The sequence below is a fragment of the Telopea speciosissima genome, chromosome 3 (genome assembly GCF_018873765.1).
Source record: "Telopea speciosissima isolate NSW1024214 ecotype Mountain lineage chromosome 3, Tspe_v1, whole genome shotgun sequence".
NCBI lineage: Eukaryota > Viridiplantae > Streptophyta > Magnoliopsida > Proteales > Proteaceae > Telopea > Telopea speciosissima.
In genome coordinates this window covers 7896041-7909291 of record NC_057918.1, presented here as the reverse complement: position 1 = coordinate 7909291, position 13251 = coordinate 7896041, and the positions used below count along the sequence as shown (strand labels likewise).

Here is a 13251-nt window from a genome sequence, read left to right as displayed (position 1 = left end):
CTCACCCCACCCCCCCCCAAAAAAAAAAAAAAAATCTATAAACTAATGCTTTGAAAATTGTTTGGAATTCTTTTAATGAGAGTCTAGAATTCCCAAAAAATTCTGAACCACCCCCCCACCCCAAAAAAAAAAAAAAAAAAAAAAAAAAAAAAAAAAAAAAACTGAATTATTTTTCACAAGTATTTTTTAAGTTCCCTTGCCCCCAAAAGAATTGATTTTCAATGCCTAAAAGTCCAATATTGCTACAGAAATTAGACATGTATAGATCACGGGTTTGAGTGCAGAAATAGCTTCTCCGTGAAAGCAAGGGTAAGGTTGTGTACCGTATAACCTTCCATAGACCCCGTAGTACTGGAGCAGCGTGCACTAAGTATGCCTTTTAAATTAGACATGTATTAATTTTTTTTTTTCCAGCTTGTACTAGTGAAATAAGAGCACCTTTGCTATTTCCCTTGTCATTAGAGTTTTTTTTGGTAGAAAGTAATTTTATTCATCAGAACGTGAAGAACACATAATGTTAGAGTTATAAATCTCTAAGAACCATAAAATGGAATTATGCTATTAAACTGTCGTACGTGTAATTGACAGAGCTTTCCTAGTGAGAGAGTCAACTATCTTGTTAGTCTCCCTTGTTATTAGATACCAGTACTCTTTTGAAACAATTTAGGTACATAAAATTAGAGGAAAAAAAGATCGTTATGTGATCCTTATATATACGTCTTCTCATGCTCTGAAACACATCGAAAGTGATGATTCCCTCAATGGCGTATCAAATGCCAATAATATAATAAGGTAGCATATAGATCCCTCTCTCATAAAACTATGAAAACATGACACGGCATTTGTAGGGTTCAAACATGAGCTTGTTAGGAACGCTGAAACCAAGAAACAATGAATCACCTTGATTGTACTATTTCAAAATTCGGATCAGATTGATAAAATAGGCTGATTTGGATCGAAATTGACTATGATCAATCATGATTCTAGACATTTCGAAATGGCCGATTCTAGGGATTTTTTGAGGCTAGATAATTGGTTTTCAGATTTGAGGATGAATGATTCCAAGTTTAAAATCCTTGCTAGGTAAGGAACCTTAATGCAAACTTTAATTTATGATGTTTGATCTAATTTTACTTTCCTTAATCATTAAAAAAACAAAAGATTTGCAGTAAAGAATAACTTTTTTTCTTGTTGCTCAATAATGAATAACTTTTTTTTTTGGTATGAATAATGAATAATTGAATACAAAGGACATGAACATCCAAAAAAGAAAACAACACAAAAAGGAGAAATTTAATACTTGTAATGGACCACACATATGAGATGGATTAAAAACTCATCCTTTCTTCCACATTACAAAAACGATAGCCCCACTCATCTTTATCACCTCCAGTTTGCTGACCGGCCCAGTTCTCCAGTTCCTCTAACAAATGGGGGCTGAAATGACCTCTCTACCCATGCCCAAACACCCTGCCTGGGTGGGGTCCACCATTCCCCTATTAGAGGAACTTGGGAACTGGGCCGGTCAACAAACTGGAGGTGATAATTTTCCCTCATGACTCACCTTCAGTTACATAAAAAAGAAACCTCTCTGACCTGTCCTCCTTTCAAGAAGACTTTGTTGTTCGGATAGGGGTGAAATGGTCTTTTTACGTCTCACAGTGTCCGTGCTGCACAGTCCGGGCAGGGTGCCGGCCAGAATCCTTTTGGTTGGATTGCCGGCCCTACCCTTGTGTCACTTTTCTACACTAATTAGTCTCAAACAAAAAACACATAAAACAGAGATGAGAAACTGAGAAAGAGGACAGAATCTTTTTGGGAGGCAAGTAAGCAACCCTGCGTGTCTATCTGAGTTTCAGCGTTTTCATCTCTACAGGACCACTCCTTAGCCAATAGGGCTTTTAGGGGATTCTTTTTCCTTGTGAGTTCGTAAGAAGAAGAGAGAAGACCTTAGCTTTTCGACTACACTTAAGAGTTAAGACTCTTGAGAGAGAGAGAGAGAGAAAGGGTTACAGAGAAGCTTTTACTGGAGGAATTTAAATGAAAGAAGGAATGGCAGCGAAACCAAATCCAAAAGGTATAGAGACGAAGATGAATTCATCGACTCTCCGCTCACATCTAGAAGAAGAGGACTACAGTTCTGCTCCTGAGAGCCCAGTAGAGAATCATCAACAAGAGAAATCTCCTCCTCCTTCTCTTCGTCCTCCTCGTCCTCCTCCATCTTACGTTTCTGCTCATGAGAGCCCAGCAGAGAATAATCAACGGGAGAAGTCTCCTTCTCGTCCTCCTCCTCTATCCTACCGTTCTGTTCATGAGAGTCCGGCACAGAATAACCAACGGGAGAAGTCTTCTTCTCCTCCCCCTCTTTCTCTATCCAAGGCGATCGTGCCCGCCGATCGATATTCCCATGACCATGGGTCCTATCCCTTACTATCTGCAAAGGAATTACCGCCGCCGGAGGCCCAATCGCAGCCACAACCACAACCACAACCACAGCCACAGCAACGGAACGTGGGGGTGAAGCCGGGATCGCCGGTTGTGGTGGTGAATAGGTCGATGAGGGAGGAGATGGCGGTGGTGACCAAGGTGGATCCTGGTGGTGGTGGTGGAGGAGTAGACGGTTTCGGGACTGGACATGGGCATGTGGGAGAAGATGGAGTAGGGGAGAGAGGAGATCGAAGATCCAAAGCGGTATCGTCGATTCTGAAGAAGACGAGAAGAGAAGGGGCAGTGAAGCGGTCGGCTTTGGCGATTAGGGTATGTGAGGTGGTCTTCTGCTTGATTTCCTTTTCCGTCATGGGCGCCGATAAGACGAAGGGCTGGGCCGGTGATTCCTTCGATCGTTACAAAGAATACAGGTGAGTCAGTCAGTCTTAGTCCAGTAATCAGTTTTATTCTACTTCAATTTTTATCAAATTTCCAATTCTTCAAGAAAAAGATCCAATTTTGGAATAAGGGTTTCGGTTTTTGGTTAATTTTGAAGAACTCTTTTTGTATCTGGCAGGTACTGTATATCAGTGAATATCATAGGGTTTGTATACGCTGGATTTCAGGCGTACGATATGGCGTATCATCTTATCACGGCAAAGCATATCATCCATCATCCCCTCCGTTTCCACTTGGACTTTTCCCTTGATCAGGCAAGTTCTTCTCGTCTTCGATTTCCCTCCTTCTTGTTCTTCTCTTTGTGCCATTTTTAGTATCTTGAGGGATATTTTTGGAAGCAAAATAAAAACATGTGTCAAGTATTCAGAGGTTGTGCGGTAACCGTTCGAATTCTCTTGACCCATCGTGAAGAGAGAATCTCTTCGTCCTTAGGATCTAGCGTTTGGTGACGATGACACTCACTCTTCTTACTTGAGTAAAGGAAAACTTTTTCCAAAATTATTTTAGGGAAAAAAGGAAGGTTGCCAGGTTGGGTGGGCGCTCCTCCAAAACACGTGGCCCCACTCCATGGATGAAGCTTTTCTGTTATCCGGGTTGCAGGAATCTAGATGTTCTATGGCGCCGGCTGCCCGTCCTGCCATGTTGCGCAGATACAAGGCAGTGCGTATTGACCATCTTATTTCTGCGCGAGCAGTTTGCCCGAGTGGGGGTAAGGTGGTTATTGTGCACGGCCCTGTGTCTGTGCAGGACAGGGCAGCGTGTCGTAGAAAATCTGTGTTGATGTAGTTTCTACCCGGTTCAGAACCAAATAAATGGAATCTAAAAGGGTAGTTTTTAAAATACAAAAAACTAAGATGGTATTATCCAAAATGGAAGTGGATTATTCCATTTATTTGGCTTAAGCCCAGGTAGCAGCGAAATATTTTCCCCACCCCCCATGAAATGATTAATCTAACCCTTGCCGGAGCCGCAACGTGTATTTTCATTGGCCCCATGCTGATGTAGGGGCCACACTGTCTGATTGTGATCCTAATAATAATAATAATAATAGATCACTGCTTGGTGGTCATGTAGCCCTTGCATCAACACAGGGCCAATGAGAGTCTTTATAGGAGCATCTGTTTGGATGGGATTTTTTATTTCATAAGGAATTGAACAATCATTTCACCTGTTCCTGTGATTGAACATAGGAACCACGTGACCAAGCAGTTTTCTTTTTCCCAAAAAAATCTCTATATTCATATGAGGTGTAGCAAAATACTTTTAACACATTTGATTTTATTTATTATTATTTTCTTTTATTTCTTGAAAATAAATAAAAGATAAAAACACATGTAGAAGTATGGATGACTTAACACATGAGCCGATCCGATACGAAATCGATTCTTGAAACCCTGGCTACAGGGTTAATCCCACATTCCCAACCAGATGAACTGATGAAGGGAGAAGCAAGTTAAGAGCACCTATTAAGCTGGGAAGTAGGCCTGGCCTTATGGTATACCTGGGCTTGATCATGAGCTCATTTCTAACAAAACTGTTGTGGCCCCTGGCCCGGCCCATTCAAATGTTTGTCTAGGACTGACTCATATATAGTTAGTTATGGATGACTTAAACAATTAACACAGTAATGTTGTTGGTGTGAGAGAGTAAAGACTAACTGTGAATTTTGATTTTGAACAATGTATATATATGTATATGCAGATGATGACTTATCTGTTGATATCGGCATCGTCATCGGCGGCTACCAGGGTGGACGATTGGGTATCAAACTGGGGGAAGGACGAGTTCACAACAATGGCCAGTGCTTCCATTGCTATGTCCTTCCTTGCCTTTTGCTCTTTTGCCATCAGTTCCCTCATCTCTGGATACCATCTCTGCACCCGCAATTTTACCTGACCCTTCTCTCCTCCTTCTCTTCCCCTCCTTATCTATAAACTTTATATATCTCTTTTCTATAGATCTAATAAAGTTGAAATAGAAGAAAACCCCAATTGCTGAAGCTACAAGAGAATTTTCAGAGAAAGAGAGGTATTCGAATTTTAATGAATGATAATGTGTTTGTCTGTAAATACTTTGCTTCCCCTCAAATTTGATGTACACTTTTATTCTAATGCCCCTTGGGAGGAATGAGTGATATATATTTTCTTATATGGTTTTGGGATTATTAACTTTTTACATTCCTTACTGTTCATGTTTTTCATGGTGGACTAATCAAGAGCATGCCTTTCTAGCTTAATCCATGCATTTATGATCTCTATATCTCTCACTTCATCCTCAAATTCACTATTTAATTAGGATTAGAATGTCTAGTGTCCTCAAAATGACCAGAAGGCATTTTAAATTTAAGGGAAAGCAAATCCATGGATTCGGAGCACATTATTAATAAATGGTTGATGTCGATACGGGCGATCGAACTGTTTTACTCTTTATCTTTCTTTGAAAAATTGATTTTGAACCACTTTAACCTTTGTCCGTATCGTCACACTGATATGGTATCAGTTAGGTATTGTTACCGATCGATTGCAATTACTTAAACCAACCATGATTCGGGAGAATTAATTAAAAAATAAATGATCTATATACATTTCGAAGCTTAAAATCCATAACTTCTTCACATCCTCATTGTAATAGTCTTGCTTGTAAATATATACATAGGGCAAAAGATGGATCCGTCTCCTCTCCAACGAGCCCATTGCGTAGAGAATGTTTAGTGAGGCATCTAATGGTTGGATTGGCAAGATGCATGCCCGGCCTCAATAGAAGCACACATCCCGGTGTACTTCCAGCAGCCCATCTGTTGGATGCCTCATTGGGTATTCATTAGTCAAGGCTCTTGTTGGAGAGGAGCCCGATGCACAAAAGATTGCATTGGGCCCCTCTCCTTGGAAGCATCTGTCCAATGAGTGCCCAATTAGGCATCCGATGGCTGGGCTGTTTGGCACATATCCTAATGCATGCTCAAGGATGTGTGCCAGCCAGCCCAGTTGTCAGATGCTTATTGGGTAGGCACACTTTAAGGAGAGGAGCCGGATCCCAAAATCCCTTTGGCATTGAATCCTTTACATTCCTGATTCTCTCTCCTCCTTGACCATGTAGCTGCTCCGTAGCGTGGGAGATTCCCCCACATTGGCAGCATCAAATACCTTCTTATATACTGATATACATCATATATGTAAAGTTACATAAAAATATGGGAGAGGGTTTCCCACATTGTTAGTGTTTCCCCTCATGTTACATTAATGATGACATGAAAATGATATCATCCACATGAGACCTACATGGTCAGGAAAGAAGAGAGAAAGAAAAAAACAAATCCATGTGAAAAAATGCTTTATCACGGTACAATGACTGTGGAAAACCTTTCCCCTAAGTTTTTTTTGGTAAATTTTCCCCTAAGAATGTAGATTAACAGCATCTCATACTCTTTATATCTTGGTGATCCACATGGTGAAGGAGGAGAGATCAAATTTATGTATAATTCATCGATTGCCCAGTCCAGCTCGGGCCAAATCAACGGTCTGCAGTAACTGTACGTAATCCGGATTAGTGCAAGTGTGTAACACAATATCGACTAACATGGGCACAGAGATTGACCGTGATATGTAGCCAACTGTCACACTTTCTCGTACTCGTATAAGAGCTGTAAAGCGGGACGAGATAAGCGAGTGAAGGAAAACAGTTGGGAGAATGGAAGCTCTTCTCAGCACCACAACTCTCTGTCTCTCCTCCTCTAAAGCTAAGCCAGCAACTATACTACCACCACACTCTCCTCTCAGATCAGCTTTCTCTTTCTCCTCTTGTTTCGAAGAATCTATCAACCGAAGGATTAGTTCATCATCATCTCCTTCTCTTCCTCTCAGACTCAAAGTCTCTGCTAATTCCCAAGCTACTCCTGCTTCCTTGGAGACATCTGCAACTTCTCCCATACCCTCTGAAATGAAGGCTTGGCTTTATGGAGAGTACGGGAGCGTTGACGTTCTCAAATTCGATTCCAAAGTTTCGGTGCCTGATGTGAAGGAGGAACAGGTGCTGCTTAAGGTTATCGCTGCGGCGCTTAACCCTGTTGATTCCAAGAGGAGACAGGGAAAATTCAAGGCTACTGACTCTCCTCTGCCTGTAAGTCCTTCCTGTTGGTTTTCTTAATTTCTTCTTCTTTTTCACTTGCAGTGCGTGCTTGTTCTGTGATTACCTGTCTTGGTATTTCCCCGTTTAAGAATCTGTATTAGTAAGTTGTTTGAAAATTTCCAAAACTTTTTATTCAAGCATTATTTTTTAAACGGGTGTCTTCAAATTGTTACGAGTGAAATGAAATTTTGCCCCAAAACTGCTGGAATTTTGGTGCCGATTTTGCAGACAATTTGTTCAATCCTAGTCTCATTGTGAGCAGGAAAAACTGCATTGTTAACATCTTTCCCAGAGAGCTTAGAGAAAATTGGGTTTTTCTGTAATGTGAGCCTTGTACGTCGATATAAAGGTTATTTTGGTATCAGACTACATTATCAATAGAAAGTAAAATAGGGAGACGGGTAGAATTTAGGGGATCTTCACCTGTAAATACATTATTTTTCTTGTTCTTATTTTATTGTATTTGCCTTGAATATTGAAAGTTTAACTCTCGATGCTGTATCCTCAACTTTAAATTGTTGCATTGCGAATTTTAAGTTGTTTCCTGAATGTGGGTTTTAGTGTAGACTGTTCCAGGCTATGATGTTGCTGGTGTGGTGGTAAAGGTGGGTAGCCAAGTGAAGAGCCTAAAAGAAGGGGATGAAGTTTATGGGAACATCAATGAGAAGGCTCTGGAAAACCCTAAGCAGTTTGGCTCGTTTGCAGAATACACTGCTGTTGAGGAGAAACTGTTGGCTCCAAAACCTAAGAATCTGGATTTTTTTCAGGCCGCTGGCCTTCCTCTTGCCATCGAGACTGCTCATGAGGGTCTGGAAAGAGCTGGATTTTCTGCTGGTAAATCTATTCTTGTATTGGGTGGTGCAGGTGGAGTTGGAAGCTTGGTAATTCAGGTATATATTTCTTCCATTTCATTTCCACTTCATATATTAGTCTCAGTTAACATAGGCAATCATCTTGAGTTGCAGGAACCACTTAATTCTTTCCTTTGCATATAATTATCAATTTTGTTCTGAATATTGTTGAAAAGTTTACCATATTCTGCTTGAGCCTGCAAGTTTTGGAAAACAGAGCTGTTCTTTGTAGGTTGACTGATCCTATCATCAGAAATACTTTTCAATTTGTTAGATCTTTGCTTCTAATTAAATGAGTTTGGTCGTGGTATTAACATGTGGGCTGCTGTTTAGAGGGTTCTCCAGGTAGGCCTTGGTTCTGCCATGTGGCAGGCCAGATGGGGTTGTAATTTTGTGGACAAGTGGACCTCAGGGTCTCCTGCCCATATGTCAAGATTATCCCAATCGAAGTTGTCCAAGTGGCAAGATCAAATGTTGAAAAATTAAGGACTACGAAGAGGGTCCACAGAAAAGGATGGATGACTGACAAATACATCAATGCATGTACAAATATGAGGAGGTATTTGATCGAATTTGGGTCTGAAATTTGACACAATGCTAATCCAGACCATTTTTCTAGATATCCCACTCTCTAAATTTCCACTTATGCCTCCACGTGGCAGATATAGGTGACCACATAGAAAACTTCTTCCAGCTGGCCAGTCTAGAAAAACTTTTGCCTATGATTTTATTTGTCTGATGTGAAACTATTAGAATTGAGCTCGTAATAGTCTTCTTTGCCACCTTCTTGCTTTGAACTCTCCCTGAATCTTCATGGTCAAACTCGAGCATCCAAATGAACCTTACTACTGTCTTAAATTTACTTGGAAGGGTTTGGCAAAATTATAGTTTGCCTATGGGAATCGTGAACTCAAATGGAATGGTGTGAAGGTGTCCAACCATCCTTTCTGCAGCAATTATAAGCTCTCAATCAGCCAATTTCTTTTGCAATATCTTGCATATTATTCTGTTTTTTTTTTTGGTTCGTCCTTGATGCATACTTCTTGTTCTTTTTACCATGCTTGGTCAACCTTTCTTTCCCCCCTTAAATGGAAAATAAATTAGACGTGTAATAGTTCCGAGTCACCTACTGCTTATTTCATTTGCCTCTTGCTTTGGTTTGAGGCGGCTAGCAATGGATGTATTTGGTGCATCAAAAGTTACAAATTAACTAAATGTGTAAAACTTAGTTCTGCATCAGCATCACTTATTTCATTTTGCCCTTGCTTTGGTTCGGGGCAGCTAGCAAAGGAGGTATTTGGTGCATCAAAAGTTGCTGCTACCTCTAGCACTGGAAAACTGGAGCTGTTGAAGAGCTTAGGTGCTGATTTGGCCATTGACTACACCAAGGAGAACTTCGAAGACCTACCGGAGAAATTTGATGTGGTATTTGATGCAGTTGGTATGATCTTGAACTTATCACTTTCTTTTTTTTTTCATGAAGTATCAATACTAATGCTTTTGGAAGAAAATGTTCTCTACTAAGATTTGTGAAGCTTTAGTTCTCCATAATTATTCTTATGGAACGATTAACATTCACACAAAGGTTGGTGAACTTTGTAAATTCACAAGATGCCATGTGGCATATATTGGCAAACATGAATCCATGTTATAGAGAATCCCATACTCATTTGTTCAGTTAGAATATTAGTTTCATTCATGGGAATATTTGTGTCCACTGTCTGAAATGTGAATGGTTTATGGATGACATAATCTTTTCTAAGTGTTTGTTGTAACAGGTGGGAAGCCTAAAGATTTATGTATACCAATTAAGTAATTTATGTTTAGAATTCTTCTGTCTTTAGGAAAGAAAAAGCTAAGAAATGCAAACACTAATTGGTTCAGATCCAATATCGCATTGAAAATTCCTTTTGCGGTATTCAAGCTGAATTAACCTTTTACTTTTTTTTTGCCCTTTCAAACTTTGGTTCTTAGAAGCACTCTTCCCCCCCCCCCCCCCCTCCCCTGCTACTATCTTATTGAAGTGGGTAAACTATTATTGTTTTATAGGGCAATGTGATAGAGCAGTGAAAGTGGTGAAAGAAGGGGGGAGTGTTGTGGTTCTAACAGGCGCTGTTACTCCACCTGGTTTCAGATTTGTAGTCACCTCCAATGGATCTGTGTTGAAGAAACTAAACCCATTTCTAGAAAGTGGGAAGGTGAAGCCAGTAGTTGATCCCAAGGGGCCATTTCCATTCTCCCAGACTGTTGAAGCATTTTCTTATGTTGAAACAGGCAGAGCTACCGGAAAGGTGGTTGTTCATCCAATTCCATGACAAAATGAATCCATATTGAGCAATGTAATTAACCATATTATCCTTCCTACCTGAATCTACTACCACTTAAAACATCAAGAGGCTTAAGGATTGTTGTATATGTAAAGTGCTTGAAATTTTGTATCAGAAATACCTTTTTTTGTATTTTTGTTTGGTTTAGGTATTAAATTTATGTTCAGTTGATGAAAGCAAAGTATACAACATAGGAGAATAACCAAGGAAACGTTCTTAAAACTATTTAAGAAATCTGATAATCAAGATCCAAAATTTGTAATGGTTAGAGGATTCCCGCCATCTTGGTCCCTTAAATAGTCCCTATCGTAATATAATTAATATTATCATTTTAAATTAATATGATGATGATAATTTCAAAATAACTAATAATGGTATCAATAGTGTATCATCATATAATAGATCAATTGTGATCAAGGCAGTTGATAGTTGTATCACTGTATATGGTACTATATTATTAGATTATTTTGTCATTAAATAATTACCTAACATAATATATTATTGAACAGTTCTTGGTTATTGATTAGGATAGGAAAGAAAAAAAAGAGTATTAATTATCGAACCACATCCTTTTCTAGGCTAAGGTAGAATCGGCACATTTGAGTATGACCCCAACCCAATTCCCTCTCCATGCGGGCGCGCAGGAGTACATGTGGGAACTGAGATCTTCCTTAAGAATTTTTTCCATCATACTTGATGGGACTCAAGTAGAATTCACTTTTAAAAGCCAGTGAAGGAGAGGCTGTCCAAGTCCTTATAAGTTTTTACATCGGGCTACTCATATTCGATGTGGGATCGTTGTTTTTGCATAGAACTCAGCCCATTCAACTAGCTTCATGTATAATGTTCTCATGTTCACCATTAAGTCAAAATGAGACCACTAGGTTTTCATGTTGTAAAGCCTTCATACTCTTCTCTGGTGCCCAAGTCTGGCCTTTTTGGCTTGTTTTTTGTATATATCTTCAAAGTGATAGGATTCCTTGCCATTCTTATTTCTAAACTTGTTGGAAGAAATAATTGTCATCCTTATGATTGTGATGTTGGAAGCTGTTTCATGTTGATCACTTATATATATAGAATAGTACTGCAACAATAGAGCTATTCAAACAGATAGTATTAAATCCCTATTATCTAATCAACATGGACTGGATTCCATGTTTTATTGTTCTTAATATCAAACAACAGATTTATTGACATGGATATCCCTATTGGCCATGTAATAAGCAAGAGTAGGTCTCCATATATGAGTAAGGTGAATTCATGGTTCTGGCACTCTCCCTGCACAGTCTAAGCACCAGCAAGGGTAGTCAGACCTTGAGATCACCAGCATTGCATCCGGTGTCAATCTTTCGAGTTCATTCTGTCTCAAAAGTGCAAAGTTGTTACGATTCGTTGCATCAGTAGCCAGTGGGTAGTCCTCCATGGGATGAATTTGAGACCTCATTCTCATGTAAAGCCTCATTGTGGCTACACAATCCTCATAGGGGTCTTGTATCCCTATCTGGATCTCATACCTGTTTGAACAAAAACAAAAGCTTTATCAAGTATTCTCTTGCTCTTGCTATGTAGAATTGAAGTTATTGTGCAAAATATATGGGTTAGTTATGTTACTTACCCAAAATAGGCTTGTGTTAGATACTTGAGTGAATGAATTGCTGAGCTTGCTTGTTTTCATCAAGGGAGGGTATTTGGCTGTGTCCCTGGGCCATATGATCATCCACCACATTGAGATGTGTGTTTTTTCCCCCCTTTAACATGAGCTTTTCATGTAAGTAACCTTCTTGTAAGGAACATACCTGATCATATATGTTGGATACTCCATTTCTAAACATTCTAGGTCATGATCCAAACCATGACCTACAGGAATCCTTGCTCTTCCTCTTCTGGAATGGATTGTCCATATTGGTTCTCCATTCCACAAGAAATCCTCAATCTTCCTCTGCACTTGCTTTTTCGGCATTGCATCCCTTAAGTATTCTGGTCTTACACCGGTTGTTTCATATCTGAAAATGCATTTTTCAGATGGTATAATGAGGAAGAAAAAATCTAAAAATCTCATTTATATTGACTGATCTATGTTACCGATAGTTTGTGACCAGATTTTGGGGTTTGACATAAGAATGGAAGATGATGTTTTCATCTTCATCAACAAGGCAAACCCTTGAACACAGATCTAATGAGCCATCACTACCACCACCAACCATTTTACAAGCAAGTGCAACTAAATGAATCACTAAATGTATACTGGGCAGGGCTTGCCTTCCACACAGCTGACATTGGTGTTTGTTGGAGAGTGAAGAAGATGCAGACAAATCTTAAAAATGGAAGGAAGAGGTGAATCGTGAGGGTCGGGCTAACACAAATCACATGAATGAAAGAATCCACCAAAAACCACTTTGGTCAAGTTACTTCATAGAATTTTGCAGAATCGCTGGTCCACCATTATTGTGGGGGAGGAGGCAATATGCCTTGTGACATGACAAATGGGGACGATGTGATTTAGATTTTGTAGATAAATAGACCCCAAGATTCTTTGTTCACATGTCAATTTTCAAGCGATTATTCAAACTATGTCTAATCTATCTAATGGTTAGAATTGCTACATCACCCCGTCGTATGGCACAAGTAAATGTACAATCAAAAGAATCTACGTCTTGATAATTTTCACACAATAAAAAAAAATATTGGTTGAAGCTCTGCTTTGCATAGCATTGCCACACACCCTTTTATGTCATAAATTGGATGGTTTTGCCATCAAAGATATTGATATTGTACCATATTTTAACCATTTTACCCTTTATCTATATCATATCAATGATTTGGTTTCAACCAGGTATCGGTATCTATGTTGGCCAATACTAACTGATACAACCGATCCGATACCAATTCAACTATGAGCAATACCAATTCTTGAACAATTTTCCACATGTATGATTGACACACCATCGAGGTTACAAACAGGCTGGTTTTAAAAATGCTCCATTTTTTTTGGTATTGTTATGAGATTGAAAATATTTTCTGAAAACTAGTTCGTTGGTGGTGATCAACAAAAGAATCTTATA

The 13251-nt window shown here is 39.3% G+C and overlaps 2 protein-coding genes, 2 long non-coding RNA genes and 1 pseudogene across 4 annotated transcripts; 3 read left to right on the top strand and 2 right to left on the bottom strand.

Moving 5' to 3' along the window:
* The first annotated feature begins 2011 nt into the window (after positions 1-2011).
* LOC122654720 (CASP-like protein 4A3) lies at positions 2012-4784 on the top strand. Its single transcript, XM_043848943.1, has 4 exons — positions 2012-2602; positions 2654-2858; positions 3005-3140; positions 4588-4784. Exons 1-4 carry the CDS (start codon positions 2041-2043, stop codon positions 4780-4782), a joined length of 1098 nt encoding a protein of 365 aa, XP_043704878.1. The 5' UTR covers positions 2012-2040; the 3' UTR covers positions 4783-4784.
* A 1760-nt stretch (positions 4785-6544) lies between these two features.
* Positions 6545-10280, top strand: LOC122654479 (2-methylene-furan-3-one reductase-like). The gene is made up of 4 exons (XM_043848580.1): positions 6545-7002; positions 7578-7901; positions 9144-9303; positions 9912-10280. Exons 1-4 carry the CDS (start codon positions 6574-6576, stop codon positions 10175-10177), a joined length of 1179 nt encoding a protein of 392 aa, XP_043704515.1. The 5' UTR covers positions 6545-6573; the 3' UTR covers positions 10178-10280.
* Positions 7085-7584, bottom strand: LOC122654481. The gene is made up of 2 exons (XR_006331917.1): positions 7445-7584; positions 7085-7377 (listed from the first exon to the last, which is right to left on the bottom strand). It is a non-coding gene; the product is annotated as an uncharacterized LOC122654481 (long non-coding RNA).
* On the top strand, positions 9360-9607 carry LOC122654480. Its single transcript, XR_006331916.1, has 2 exons — positions 9360-9480; positions 9519-9607. It is a non-coding gene; the product is annotated as an uncharacterized LOC122654480 (long non-coding RNA).
* Positions 10281-11241: 961 nt separating the features above from the next.
* On the bottom strand, positions 11242-12414 carry LOC122654133 (annotated as a pseudogene).
* Positions 12415-13251: the final 837 nt, after the last annotated feature.

Bases quoted from the DNA above. Each gene is read 5' to 3' on its own strand.
- LOC122654479 (XM_043848580.1), top strand. From the start codon at position 6,574: ATGGAAGCTCTTCTCAGCACCACAACTCTCTGTCTCTCCTCCTCTAAA. The intron at 7,003-7,577 runs GTAAGTCCTTCC...GTTTTAGTGTAG, and splicing joins CTACTGACTCTCCTCTGCCT to ACTGTTCCAGGCTATGATGT. The intron at 9,304-9,911 runs GTATGATCTTGA...ATTGTTTTATAG, and splicing joins TGTGGTATTTGATGCAGTTG to GGCAATGTGATAGAGCAGTG.
- LOC122654720 (XM_043848943.1), top strand. From the start codon at position 2,041: ATGAAAGAAGGAATGGCAGCGAAACCAAATCCAAAAGGTATAGAGACG. The intron at 2,603-2,653 runs GTGGTGGAGGAG...ATGTGGGAGAAG, and splicing joins CAAGGTGGATCCTGGTGGTG to ATGGAGTAGGGGAGAGAGGA. The intron at 3,141-4,587 runs GCAAGTTCTTCT...ATGTATATGCAG, and splicing joins TGGACTTTTCCCTTGATCAG to ATGATGACTTATCTGTTGAT.